We start from the raw sequence: 14,501 nt of genomic DNA on the forward strand, positions 1-14,501 counted from the left end.
TCCGCAGGGAACAACTCTCCATGGGCTGGCACATTCCAGCGTTCCTCCCTGTTGCGCGACGAGCTCCGCAAAGCCCTCGAACATTGGTGGGGGCTCTGTGCAGCACTGTGCAGCGGTCTCTCACGGCAGGCGGAGGGGTGACTGCCCGCAAGCTTCTTTCTGCTGTGCCTGCAGTATGCATTGCATTAAGGGGAGGGGGAGGAGGCGCGCAGGCAGGGGGGCGATGGTGGGGGAGGCAGGGGGAAGCAGCTCCAGGCAGCGGGAGGAAGCCGGCCGCCTGAGCACTGCTGAGCGGAACTGTCCTAGACCCACTTCTGCTTGTGTATAGGCGGTGCTGGTACTGCCAGGCGTGTTGTGCAGACAGCAGCAGGGACGGCTGGCTCCCTTCATTCCCCGTGGCCTGAGGCTGAGGAGGACGCTGGGGTTGTGGGATGCCATGCTGGTAAGTCACTCAATTTAAAAAAACACCACCTGCCCAAAAAAAAGAGGGGAAAAAATAAAAATAAAAAAATAAAACCAAGCTGTGGCCAACAAAACAGCAGTCTCTCCCGCCAGGCAGTGCTCAGATGGTTGGCTTCCCCCCTGTGCTCAGAGCTGCACCCAGAGCTGCTCCCCTCCTGCTGCACACTGCAGGCACGGCAGGAACGAGCTGGCGGGCCCCCCTCCGCCACCTGTGAGAGACCGCTCGCTGCCAGGCGCTCGGGGCTCCCTCGGTGCCCCCTTGGTGCCGCACAGAGCCCCTGCCAGTGCTCAAGGGCTTTTTGGAGCTTGCCATGCAGTGGGGAGGACCAGCATGGTGCTGAGCACTGGGGAGGACCACCAGAACGTACCAACCCGTGGAGGCTTTTCCCCTTGAAGAGTTGTCCCCGACTTCCCAATACCTACCTGTTCCCAAATCATTCTTTTCAGGGACTGCTTCCTTACATCCATACAAAATGTTACCCTCTGTTCTGCAGGAAAAAAAAATCAAGGGAAAAACATGTTCCTCTGTTTCTGCAGGAAAAAAAAACAAGGGAAGGTAAAAGCTGATTGTGAATACAGCATTGTTGCCTGGGCTCGCTGTTACTCAGCCATTCTCCCACCACCTCGAGCTGTACAGGAAAGCAAACCCCTTCATTTACTCAGTGTTTCAGCCCAGTACTTTAACTGGACAGCATCAGAAACTTCTGATGTGTTTTGGTGAAGAAACTTGAGCAAGAAACTGGATGTACTGCACTGATTCAGTTCAAGATGGAGCTTGTAGATGCTGGTCTTCCACCTTGCTGTCTATGTCAAAGAGAGAAAAGGCTTTTAAAACCTGCTAAAGATCAGAAAGTGATAAAGGAAACATTGACTAATCCTTCAGGTTCTCTCAAAACGCTTATCAGGAAATAAGGCTAAGTCTATAAATAGTCCTTATATAAAAGTGCAATTCTTACTCAAGATTTATGACAGACAAGCAATTATCTGCACACTATATAGCCATTACGCCTTTCTCACCATTACAGGTATCAGCTTTTAAATCTTTAGTAGTTCTGTCTGCCTTGAAACTTTGAGATACAAGCTTTAAACTTTAAAACCAGAATATTATATGTTAGAGGAAAATATCTCATGCCAGATCCAACACCCAAGAGAGGTGAGGCCGCCACAGCTCCGTGCCCACAGGTTCAATCAACAGTGAGGCTGAGGGTGTGTAATCCCATCAGGCACATGCACACAAGAGCATGCATAGATACCACATAAGTAAATACATACGTGACCAGCCACACGGATCTCTCACACAAACACAGCACCAACAGCCTCATCCTGCTTCCCTCTCCAGCTGAGCAGGCTGGATGCCCACTAGTGAGAACAGGTATACATATATGGATACATGCATATGACCAATGTATGCCGCACCATGGGCACACTCTGACATGTGGTCTGACTCTCAGTGCTGCACTCAGACCCCCATACACACACGTGTGCACAGAACAGAGAACTCTCATTCCCAGGAAAGAGCTAGAAAGAAATTTAATATGCTGTTACAATTGTTCCTCCCCAGTTCACCTCAATCCATCCCTTTCCTTGCTTTCAGTTCCTCCCCTAAACATCTCATAGTAAATCCTGTGCAATCCCGAAATGCTCTTCCCCCATAATGTGCCCCATACCCCTAGGCAACACCCCCCCCTCCCCCCCCACAGTTCAAAAGGTGCTCTAGTATTGACTCATTTCATGGGTTTTATGCCTGGATGCTGGCATGAGATGCTCCTAGGGCAGCCCTGGGAGGGGCCCAGACAGGGTGTTTGTTCCTCTGAGTCCTTAACCTAAATTAAGGCAGTTCCCACATTCCTTTGTGCTCCTGGGCTCTTCTGGTCACATGGAGAAGGGCTTCAGATGGGCTGATGGCCCCTGGGATGGGGCTGGGAGCAGGCAGGACAGGGTGTCAATTTGGCTGCCCCTGCCATTGTCTCTCCATGCACCTCTGTGGGTGTGCAGACCAGCTATTAGGGGGGGAATATCAGATTATCATAGAATCATAGAACGTTTTGGGTGGGAACAGATCTTTAAAGGCCATCTTGTCCAACACTGCCCCCCCACCCCCCGCAGTAAGCAGGGACATCTTTAGCTGGAGCAGGTTGCTCAGAGCCCTCTTCATCCTGGCCTTGAATGTTTCCAGGGATGGGGCTTCTACCACCTCTTTGGGCAACCTGTGCCAGTGTTTTACCACCCTCACTGTAAAAAATTTCCTCCTTATATCTAGTCTGAATCTGCCCTTTTAGTTTAAAACCATTACTCCTTGTCCTGTCGCAACAGGCCCTGCTAAAATGATTGTCCCCATCTTTCATAAGACCCCCTTTAAGTATTGAAAAGCTGCTACAAGGTCTCTCCAGAGCCTTCTCTTCTCCAGGCTGAACAACCCCAACTCTCTCAGCCTGTTCTCACAGGGGAGATGCTCCAGCCCCCTGATCATCTCTGCGGCCCTCCTCTGGACCCTCTCCAAGAGGTTCATGTCCTTCTTGTGCTGGGGGCCCCAGAGCTGGACGCAGCACTGCAGGTGGGGGCTCATCAGGACAGAGTAGAGGGGGAGAATTACCTCCCTCAATCTGCTGGCCACGCTTCTCTTGATGCAGCCCAGGATGCGATTGGCTTTCTGGGCTGTGAGCGCACATTGCTGGGTCATGTCCAGCTTTTTGTCCACCAGCACTCCCAAGCCCTTCTCGGCAGGGCTGCTCTCAATTCCTTCATCCCCAGCCTGTATTGATACAGGGGATTGCCCCGACGCAGGTGCAGGACCTTGTGCTTGTCCTTGTTGAACCTCATGAGGTTGACATGGACGCACTTCTTGAACTTGTCCAGGTCCCTCTGGATGGCATCCCATCCCTCAGGTGTGTCAACCGCATTGCTCAGCTTGGTGTCATCGGCAAACTTGATGAGGGTGTGCTCGATCCCACCATCTACGTCATTGATGAAGATATTAAACAGCACTGGTCCCAGTACAGAGCCCTGAGGGACACCAGTTGTCACCAATCTCCATCTGGACATTGAGCTGTTGACTACTAACCTCTGGATGGAATCATACAACCAGAGAGGATCACACCACCCTCTCTCCTTGCACAACACTTCCTGGACGTGTCTTTTACCTCCTGGTAGGCCTCTTGGATGGACCTGCAGGGATTGCCCTTCTGTTGCCTTGCTTTAGTATCTCCATGGTGCTGCTGAGCTGTGCCTTGGTCCTGCAGGCTGTTATAGAGCACTTCGTTGCCCCAGGCCACGAGCAGATCAGATTCCCTCACCATCCTGGATCTTCTTCCAATCCCTCCCCAAACATATTCCCCCAGAGAGGTCCCTGGGCCTCCAGAGGAGAGCATAAGCACACCCAGGGGATGTTCGGGCAGGGTATCCTGGCCCTGCCTACCGCCCGATCCCACACTCTGAATTAAAAAAAAGGGAGTTAGTTTATAAAAGCGAAGGAGGTAGGGGTAGGGCAAAAAGTACAAAATTGTTAGTGTCACAGATACTGTTAATATAGGTAGGTGAGGCTGAAATTTCTACCTGTTGTCCCTCCCAAAGGCCTGTAGTGCTCCTGTATGAACTGCAGCCCTGATACCTGATTTCGTACAGTTAGAAATTCTGAGGACAACCTTCTGCAGCCGTTAATACCCCTTTGTAACTGGATTCCTCCCATTCCAACGAGTAGTTTGCGAAGAACCCAAACCGAATCCGATGGTTGCGGTAAGATCACCAGACGTTATTTCATGCTGAAACCTGGAGCTGTAGACGGTATGCACGAGAATCTCTGCAGTTTGAAAACCGTGGAGGCTGGGCCTGCAGTTACCCACTGGCTTTGTCCTCCCGCATAGACTCGACGAGTGCCTCAGCAGCCCTCCGTCCTCCTGGGGGGATGGAGGAGCCTGCATGAAACTGAACTCGCTGCCCTCAGCCAGGCCTCGGCTCGCAGGGAGCACGGCAGCGCCAGGGAACCAAGACGAGCGCAGAGAAAGCCGGGTCACTTTCCGTAAGACGACAGCCAGCGGCCGGCATCGCACCTCCGGCGCCGGGGACGAGGCGGCGGCCCGGGCTGCGGGCGGGCGGCTGAGAGACAGAGAGAGGGAGAGGGAGGGAGGGCGGCTCCGCCCCCGCCACTCCGGCTCCCGTTTGCCAGGCGCGCCCCCGTGCCCAGCGCGCAGCCGCACTGGTTCAAAACAGTTTGTTGCTCACGTCGGAGAAGCCGCTTCCGTTTCCAACGCCGCATTCCGGCCACACCTGCCTGTGCCGGAGCCCCGGCTCGCTCCGCCGCCCTTACCCGCCCGAGAAGGACCCCGCGCTTTGCCGCTCCAGCAAGCCATGTCCGCCGAGGGTAAGGCTCCCGGCCGGCCGCCCGCCCGCCCCCGCCGCGCTGCTCCCCCGGGGGAGGGCAGACGGGACGCGGAGAGCCGCCGGAGCGCGCAGAACGCTCCCTCATCGTTCGCAACCGCCCCAACGCTCTCTGTCGAGCCGACCGAGCCACGCCCACTGCGCCCGGCGCTCATTCGCCGGTTCCGGCGCGGCGAGGCGCCGCCATTGGCTTTCGCTGCTGCCCGTCGCCATCGCGTCAGTGGCGGTGGGGGTGCTGGGGGGCGCGCGGTCGGTGGTGCTGGGCGGGGTGGGGGCGGCGGAGGGCGGCAGGGTTAGCGGTTTACGCGCGCGCGGCGGGGCTGAGGAGCGGGGGGGCGGGGGGTCCCCGCGGGCGGGAGGCGCTGCGCTCCCCGCCGGGGGCCGGGCGTACGTGCCCCGGCGGACTCCGGCGGCCCTCGGGTTTTCCCCGGGGACGCGTGTTGCCGAGGCGGCCGTGCGGCGTCACTCCTTGTGCGGCGAGGCTGAGGGCGGAGGGGCAGCCGCGGGCGGCCGCGCCGTGGTGGTGGTTAGGAAGCAGGACTCTTCCCCAGTGAAGTTAGCGCTCGGAAGAAGTAACGTGGCCCTGCCACAGCTTGCTGACCTCACGGGGTAGGGCCGGAGGGTGACAGCGGCCGTTGCTTGGTTTGCTGTGGGGGAAGCTTTCGCTTTCCTCAGTTTTCAGGTGGGTGGTGAGCACTGTAGGGGCAAAATGTTGGGGAGGCTTGGCTGTGGGGCCGCAGTGTGTCGGGCCTGGCAGGTCCCCGAGTGCTGCGGTTACTCGGGTACAAAACCTGAGCACCAGCAGAGATGAGTAGTACTCCCAAAGTGAGGTGCCTGACCTAATACACTAGGCATTACGTCTTCGAATGGAAGGATCAACGCCTGTATTTTCGAGGTATATGAGCTTCATTTACTTAGTGGCAAAACAGGTATATTTCTGTCGGTTCACCTTGCCCTTCCAAGGAGTAATGTTTACACAGTTTCACATCAGTTTAATCCCATTTAATTTGTCATTGCTGTCATAGATCTCTGCCCTCTCAAGAGGTTCCAGTTGTCTCTTGCTCAAATGTCCCATTTCCTTGTGTGACTTCATGGTTCAGGGAGGTTTTCTGGCGAAAAAATAATTTTATTTTTGGTGTGATTAGGGTTTGGCCAATTCACTGTGCAGCTATACAAGTATCAGCATGAAGTAGAGGGGTAGGATTGAGATGTAGGTGTGTGGGATTTTAGTAATCCTGATATACTCCTGATTAAGCAGATGTACAGAGCAGTGCATTGGGTGTCTGTTCCTTCTCCTTTGTCCTCAGTTTTTTTGGTCTCCTGATTGGCTTTGTCTGTGACTCAGTAATCTTAACAAATATTGACTGTTCTAAATTCCTTGGCAATAGAAAAGACTCCTCAATCAAAAGGTGCAGTATAAGCTCAGATCTTATTAAGCATCAGAGGCCTCTTTGTAAGACTTGTTTTACCATGAGTTTTGATCTTATTAGCATCTTGGTAATCCACGTACGAGACCTAAAGCCACAGGAAATCTAGTTTCATTGTTCTGCTTCTCACCACAACAATTGGTTTGTCTTTGCTCAATATATGATCCCATTGCCTTTTTCTGTAGCAAATGTCAGTCATGGAATTTCTAACTACAGCATTCTAAATTAACTGTTGTCTTCAGCATTCAGAGACCATTAATAAGCATTTTATCTCTAGTAGAGTATTCTGGTCTCTCTGATCTGTGACAACCTGTCTAGATTAAGGACAAATTTATCGGAGGTATGCTAAATTCAAGGGTGCAACTTGAGGTGGATGATACCCAGTTTTTCTGAGTGCAATATTTAAGCATCTTTATAAAATCTAGTTCAGCTTACGCATAGCTTCTGTGGCTGGCTTTTGCACTGGGAGTACTGAGGTCATGTTTGCAGAAATAGAGATGTGTCTAACTGAACTTTCAGAAAATGAAGGAAAAACACTGGATTTCTGTGAAAAGTTTGGTTTAGTCTTAGTGATTTTGCTAGCAGCCCTCAGGAGCTCTGTAGTAGAGATTGAGGTAGGATTTAGCACTACTCAGTGCTTTCAGGTCTCTCATCTGCCTCACTTCACCATTCCATACCTTGTGGTTACCTACATTTCTGTTTCTGCAATAAGCGAGAGCATTCATCAGGTAATGTCTGACTCAGTGCAAGTCCTTCTTTATCCCACGGGCTTTTGTGTTGTATTTAATTAGTAACGTACTCAGGGGAGGAAAAGTAGTCTGTCAGCTTGTCTTTGGACTTCAGCTGGTGCGTCAGGTCTGGTTATATTTCTGTGCTCGTAGCTTTGATTATCATAGTACGCAGAAGCGTGCTTAGAACTCTCAGTTATGTCTGCAATGAGGTGGAGTTAATATGCAAATGATTACTTGAAGCTGGGATGAGATGATACTACCTCTTAAAGGCATCGTGACGCTGGTGTCCCTGTGCTTTCCCTTGTGTTAGTTCCTTTTTTTTTGTGCATGTTAGCCTGTCAGGCCATAAATAGAGCGGGATGTGGTTGTGGTCCAAGTTAATGCTAGCTGGCTCGCCTGTTGTGACTTAGTTTAAACCCAGGCAAGTTCCTTAATATATCTTTTGTTTGTTTGGGTAGGGTTGCTTTGCTTGATTTGCTTTGGTGTGTCATCCGTAGTTGCTATAGAGGATTTTTGGCCTTGATGATTATCTTAGCTCTGGCTTTGAAAGAGTTCATGTTTGGTTTGGGTTTTCGGTTTTGTGTTTGTTTGGAGTTTTTTTCCTGTTTGTTTTGGTTTAGTATTTGTTGATGTTCAATATCAACATTTTTCCATCTCTGAATTATTTTGGTGGTCCATCTGTATGTCCACCCCATGAGGGTTTTTTTGCGTTGCAGTTGGGTTCTATTCATCTTTCATTCTTACATTTCACACTTTTCTTCTGTTTTCAGCTCTTTTCACCGAAGCCTATACTGCTATATTATTTGGGGACAGGTGACTGAGCAGTAGCAAAAAGATAAGCAGTCATTTGGTTGGTGGAGTATGTTGATCAAATTGACAGAGTTCATTGTTCCAATGATTGAATAAACCAGCCTATTTAGTAAGTGTTACTTTGATGTGTAGTTTACTTCACAGTAAAAGCCTGATTTGAAATACATAAACCTAAAATATTTTCTTGATGACACTTTTTTGACTTGTAATTTCCTTTCAAGACTTACTGGAAACATCTAAATATCTATCTCATGATATTTTGTGTCAGTGGAGTTAATTAATGCAATGAAATTATTAACTTGGCACAAGAAATGCGGTTGCATCTTCAAGTCACGAGTAAAAATATCTTGATGGCTTCATTCATTTTCTTTTCAGGAGAAGAAATTAGTCACAGAATCTGGCAGTTTGTGGTTTCTGCTTGAGAGAGACAGATACGTGTTTCATATTGTTTGGTGCTATATATATGGTGTTACTCTGTTTTCCTAGCACTCTTAAGAAGCATCAGAAATACTTAGAATTGCATACAGGACTAAGTTGCAGTTTCTTTAAGATTATGAATAAACATTGGAATTCTTTTGTCACAAGCTTTTGAGGGTGTGAAGATTGTAGTTGAATGAACAAAGTTGTCTTCGTATGTAAGAAGGACTGACTACAGTAGTGACACTAAGAGTTGTTTTCCCTTTCCTGAATGGGAGATGGATAGGACTATGAGAACTATTCTCCCTTAACTAGCTAAAGTTCGTTGACAAGTCTTCTGAAAAAAAAAAAAAAAAAAATTTTGGAGCGCAGACATCCTCTTGGTGATGAATGTAGGCAATCTACAGCGAAGACTTTTAAATTTGTCCACTGACTTTAGAGGCAAGGCAACTACAATACGTTAGGAAAAGAAATAAGTGCTTGGTGTAAAGCAGGTGGTTCTACGTTTCTTGGAGCAGCTTTCCTTCTTGTTGCGGTGACGATAAGTGCTGATAAACCTTCATGGAAATGGGTTATGTGTTCTAATCTCGGAATTTCCTGACTGTCCGTGAAAGAGTGCCATTGTGAAGAAGGGATAATTTCCTTTCCCTGCACGACAGCAGCCGTATTCAGCAATGTGTGATGGAAATTAAAAGCCCTGGGGATGAGGAGGATCCTGACCACCATCTTGGAGGTTAAAAGTTTTGAAAGCCTAGTGCTTGTTGCTGCATTGCTTCCACATCATTGTAGAAATGTGTTGTAATTAATTGGATATTTTTTGGAAGTGAGGTGTTTTCCTTTTCTGTATATTCCTGTTTGGCTCATGTTTATCCTCCAGATGTGAATTGCTGTAGCTGCAGACTTACGGAAACACTTTCTGCCCAGAGTCCACTGTACTGTTGAAATTCTGATTTTGAAACGTAGTTAAGGGAGGGTGATGGAGGGCATGGAAGACAGAACTTTGCTCTCAGTATCAACCAGGCTTGATTAGCCCGCCTTATTTCCTGTGTGCCAAAGTGGGGCATGAGATTTGTGGCAAATATTATGAATATAGGGGTAAATTCTGTGTGATGTAGGGTTGCACAGGTAAAGTACAACTCATGTCACTTTCTCTACGGGTAGAAAGATGATTGCAGGGCAGCAGAGACCCAGCTGTAAGTGGGGCCCTTGTCAGGCCATATAGTAACCTGGCATACTGGTTGGGGAAGTTGGCAGAGAGGATTCTGTTCCCACCTGCTTTGTCGCAGGTGCAATTTTCCTGACTCTTAGTTAACTCTCTCCCAAAGTAGGTAGAATACTAAAAGATTGTCCAAAAAATAGAATTTGTGCCTGTGAGGCAGTTAAATAATTCAACACATCCAAATAACTCACGTTAGCCTGCAATGAACTTCAGCCAGTGAACATCACTGAAGTGTTTTGCTAAAAGCTGCACCTAAATTGAGTTCATGAGTAGTCCTGTTGTTTACTTCTATACAGCTAATTAAAATTGGCCAAGAACTATTTCTTTGAGCCTGAGCGGCATATACCAGCTCATGTCCACTCAGCTGAACTCCTTTTTTGCAGGACAACTGTGCCTCAGCTAGCTTTTTGGCTTCATTTACTACTGTAACCGTAGCTATTGACTGCATGGCAATTGACAGGTGTTTCTGAACACAGCCTCAGTTTGGTGTAGTCTTTCCTAATCTGGTGACAGTCAAATCCCAACCCTGGAACGAGACAACTCTGCGCGGGGACAACTCTACATGGGTTGGCAGATGCCAGCAGTCCCTCCTGCTGCGCAGCACCACGCCAGTCCTCCCTGCCGTGCAGTGAGCTCCGCAAAGCCCTGGAGCATCAGCACGGGGAGCAGCTCTGGGCGCAGGGGTGAAGCTGACCACCTGAGCACTGCTGAGCTGAACTGTCCTAGACCCATTTCTGCTTGTGTATATGCAGTACTGGTACTGCCGTGTGCATTGTGCAGATGGGGAAGAAGCACCGCAGCTGCAGGAACTGTGGTCCTCCCTGGTGCATGGTGCCACACTGGTCCCCCCGAGAGCTGCTCCCCCAGCACCTCCTCCCCTTAATGCAGTAGGCACTGCAGGAGCGAGCTGGCGGGTGGTCTCCCCTCCGCCTCCCATGAGGGATTGCTCGCTGCCAGGCGCTTGGGCTCCGCACAGAGCCGCTGCCAATGCTCAAGGGCTTTGTGGAGCTCACTGTGTGGTGGGGAGGACTGCTGGAACATGCCGACCTGCACAGAGTTGTTCCCGCGGAGATTTGGCTGCGGAGAGTTGTTCTAGACCCTCCAAACCCTTCTCTATTGTTTCTTCTGGATTAGATGGGAGTACTGGCCAGAGGGAAGACTTTGAGTTGTGGAATTCAGCTTCTTTCCCACCTTTTGGTCTCTTAGTGGCAAGAGAGAGCAGGCCTTGGAGTGAATTGTTTGTGTAAGTGTAAAGAACCAATTATACAGCCCCGATTCATTCCTGGAGCTCTGTCCGTCCTGTGCACTGAACAGGGTAGAGATCCTGTGGAAAAAAGGGCATGTGTTCATATAGTTAGTGTGTCATTACACAAGTGTGCTGCCTGAATTTAAGTTTTATTTCCTAACTTGAGTGGTTCACAGTATGATTCCTTCCATTAATTTGTTTCATCAAGAAGAAATTCCACTCCCTCCCCTACCCTCCCAAAACCACCAGGTCTAGCTATAATAGCTATAATGCAGTTATTCTGAAACCAGGGTATTTTTTCTTGATGTAGAATGTTTAACTGGAAAAAATTTGGTACTGGAGACTTGCCATTCAGTGTTTCTGCACAGCATCACATTGGGAGCTTGTATTTTGGTTTGATCTGAATACCAAATACACAGTTAGATTTGTAGACTGATTTGTTTAAAGTGTATTAAGCACTTCTTATTTATGACAGTAAAATTTCAAAACCAAATTAGTATGTCTAGTCATATGCTTGAAAGTAAATAGTGGAATTCTCAGAAGTGCTTGTTACTGGCTTGTAACTGTTCCTGTTGAAGCTGGACGCTGTAGGAATAGTTTCAGGAATCCTGCCAATTAAGCAATAGTAAGCTGCTTCCCTTCTAGTGCGTGTTAAAACCTCAATGCCTGTGTTTAAAAGTGACTTCGCATTTAAGTGCTAAAGTGAAACTGATTTTAAATTAGCCTGTGGTACAATTCAGATAATGCTAGACGTGATACAAGTGTGACAATTGACATCTGATATGCAGAATGGTGTCTAGTCTTACCTATTTCTCTTTCTGCATATGCTAATAGATTATGTAGCTGTGAATGTGGAGGATGATGTTGAAGAACTGATTATTGACCATGGAGAAAATGGACTGTCAGCACAAAGCTGTGTGTCGATGGAACAAAACTCTGAAGTAAACAGTGGTGTTCACCATGTGGCTCAACTTGCCTATGGTAATTACTTTTCATTTTTATTGTTACCTAGTAGTTAATGGCTAGTTTTAATGCTGTATGTTCAGTGCTGCAGTCTTGAATGCTTTCTGTATTGCCCATATCTTTAAAACGTATTTTATTAGAAAGCTACTTTATAGAAATTGCTTGGCAATGCATTCAAAAAGAGGAACCTTTTTAGTTATTACTTTAGAGGTCTTTATTAATAATGAACCTGCTGAAATATTATGTATGTTTTAAAAAGACAGGCTTTTACTTACTTATAGAGTAAGTATACCTAAGAATGAATGAACCTGGGGAGACTGTGGAGTCTCCTTCTCTGGAGATATTCAAAACTCGCCTGGACGTGATCCTGTGCAACCTGCTTCAGCAAGGGGGTTGGACTAAATGATCTCCAGAGGTCCCTTCCAACCCTTTCCATTCTGTGATTCTGTGAATTATCAAGCAATTTGGGAAATAAATGTCATGGAAAACCTAACCCAAAAAATGAATTGTTTAGATAAACTGTCCAGTGTAATTTAGTGGAGCACTGGGGATACTGATGTGCAATGATAGTAAGATGGTTGTTTAAGGTGATAAATTGTTAGCTGTAAGTAGCCTTCGGTGATTGTCTTTAATTAATTGTATTTATTTTAACATGCAAGGTCAAAGTCTCTCAGAAATCTTACCCAATTCTCCGTTGGGCCAGACAAAAATTAATCATAGCTGTTATGAGCATTTTAGTAAGTCCAGTAGCAGTCTTACCAAGTTAGCAAGGAATGGCTTTAACTAAGTGACAGCACTTACTTGATTTTCTTGATTTTTATTTTTTTGTATTTATTCATACAGTTGACTTTATAGAGAATCTCATCAGATTTTCTGTTCAGCAGAGTCAACTTGCATCTCTGTTTCCTAATGTTGTTAGGTGCGCTGAGAACCTTTAATCTTTTTGGTCTTCTACTTGACAGTAGAGTGTACTGTCATTTTTTTGTACATTTATGTCTAAAAACATATTTGGAGGAGGAGGATGGTTTGGATGGTTTACTTTGGGGATTGTCTATGTTTTAAAAATAATACGAACAAAAATTAAAATTCCTGCCCAAGACATTGTCATAGACAGTTGCTGACCTTGGTTTCAGGACATGAGTAGTTATTTCATTATCACCAAAGGAATCATAGTGAGTGGTTGTGACTGTTTTTTAAAAGGTAAAAGATGGTTGTGTCATCTTTGGGCTTATAGCTTCTGTAGGTTGTTAGCATTACGTATTGTCTGGTTAAAATTGAGTATAGTGAGATGTATGACTGAAACATGATGTGAGTTTATCTTGAATATAACTGTTGAACTTTACTCTTTGAACTGAAATTCTCTCTGATGGTTTTTATTCAGCTATCATCTTAGGCTAGTATCTCCTAGGGCAGTGCCTTTTCTTCAGATCTGGTTCTGTCTGTCCAAACTAGTTTCTTTTACTTTTATCTCTTATCATCTTGCCTACAGAGACTCAGCTGGCAGAGCAAGCTCAACATCAACCGATCTAGGTCTTTATTTCTCCCTGCCTGCTGCAGAACACTTCTAGTATGCTTTTTGGTTACCATTTATGCCCACAAACTCAGCATCACTTCTGATGGCACTTTTTTTAGGTCATTGTATTTGTACCTAAATACAACTTTGGGAAGCTAATTAGAAGACAAACAGTTTTAACATAAGCATAATACGTTTAAAATATAATTAAATCGGGGACCTAATGTTTCTCCAGGTGAAGTAGCATCCTGTTTTGGCTGCAGAAAGTGTCTGAAGTTTGAGGGACTACATTGTGCCAGTGTGTTCATCCTTCTGCCCTGCACCCCTTCTACTTTCAATATGTCCTCTTGCCTGTGTTGGTGTTGGGTCCCACAGTGTGCTGCCATCTCCCAGGCTCTCACTTCTGGGGGTGCTTAGTGCTAGGAGATGAGTGTTAGCTTGGTCTGTGGCAGGGAGCAGAGGGGTGGGGCAATCTGGGAAAGCAAGCAAACTCTGGAGCTGGGTGGGAGGGTAGGTAGGTTTTAATCTTCACCTAAAAGAACAAATATTGAGTAGTTGCATACGTATTTTTATTACTCAGTTATTGGTTGTGATTTCAAAATTATGTTAACTACACTAAATCTACCACAGATCCCTAGGTAGCATCTGTCAGCTCTGCTACCACGTTTGTCTGGGCTCTTAATGCAAAGAAAATTTTTTTTCTAGCTTACAATACGGAATATATTACTACTTTTCTGTCCTGCCCCTGGCCCTTCCTCTTCTAGCACATAGAAGAAAAGTTGTCTTTGCTTTTCAGTATTTCTCTTAGCTTGTCCCTGTCTCATTGGATTTGTTTTCTCTTCCTTCTGACATAATAGTTCTGCTTTCCAGTTGGGCCATGAAATTAGTTCCACTGTTTTGCAAAAGTAGTAGGAAGTACCCTTGTAACTTTTCCCATGCAGCCCTTTTTTACTTGGGAGGAACTTACTGTAGGTATCCACAAAACAGCCCCACCTTTCCTTTTCAGCTTGGCCTAAGCTCCAAAAAGCCTCTTTACAGCAGATAGTATCGTGGAGACTTGGTGTTGCCTTTATATGCCAGCCAAGTTTTTCTCCTTATTTCTTGGAAGCCATCCAAGGTCTTGTTTAGCTTCTTAAGTGATACTTGTCTTTTAATATATTTTCTTATCTATATCTTGTTATCTGTGTAGTGCTTAGCCCATTTACAGCTAAAATATGTAGAAATCAAGGGGAAATAGTTAGTTTATGGTTTTTTTTTTCTTCTTCTTCCCCTCTTAAGAGTGTTTTTATTTCTTTTCAAAAGAGCTGCCATAGCCCTTTCCTGAAAGTTTGAGGTAGAA

At 46.7% G+C, this 14,501-nt stretch overlaps 1 protein-coding gene across 1 annotated transcript in view; it reads left to right on the forward strand.

Moving 5' to 3' along the window:
- Positions 1–4,787: 4,787 nt before the first annotated feature.
- BEND2 (BEN domain containing 2) overlaps positions 4,788–14,501 on the forward strand; it is a 33,114-nt gene continuing 23,400 nt past the window's right edge. The window contains exons 1-2 of the mRNA XM_086477269.1: positions 4,788–4,819; positions 11,521–11,667. Coding sequence (XP_086333395.1) covers positions 4,807–4,819; positions 11,521–11,667 — 160 coding nt within the window. The 5' untranslated portion in view covers positions 4,788–4,806. The remainder of the gene's footprint in view (positions 4,820–11,520; positions 11,668–14,501) is intronic.

The sequence above is a fragment of the Leptosomus discolor genome, chromosome 1, assembly GCF_034619465.1.
Source record: "Leptosomus discolor isolate bLepDis1 chromosome 1, bLepDis1.hap2, whole genome shotgun sequence".
Classification (NCBI taxonomy): Eukaryota; Metazoa; Chordata; class Aves; order Leptosomiformes; family Leptosomidae; genus Leptosomus; species Leptosomus discolor.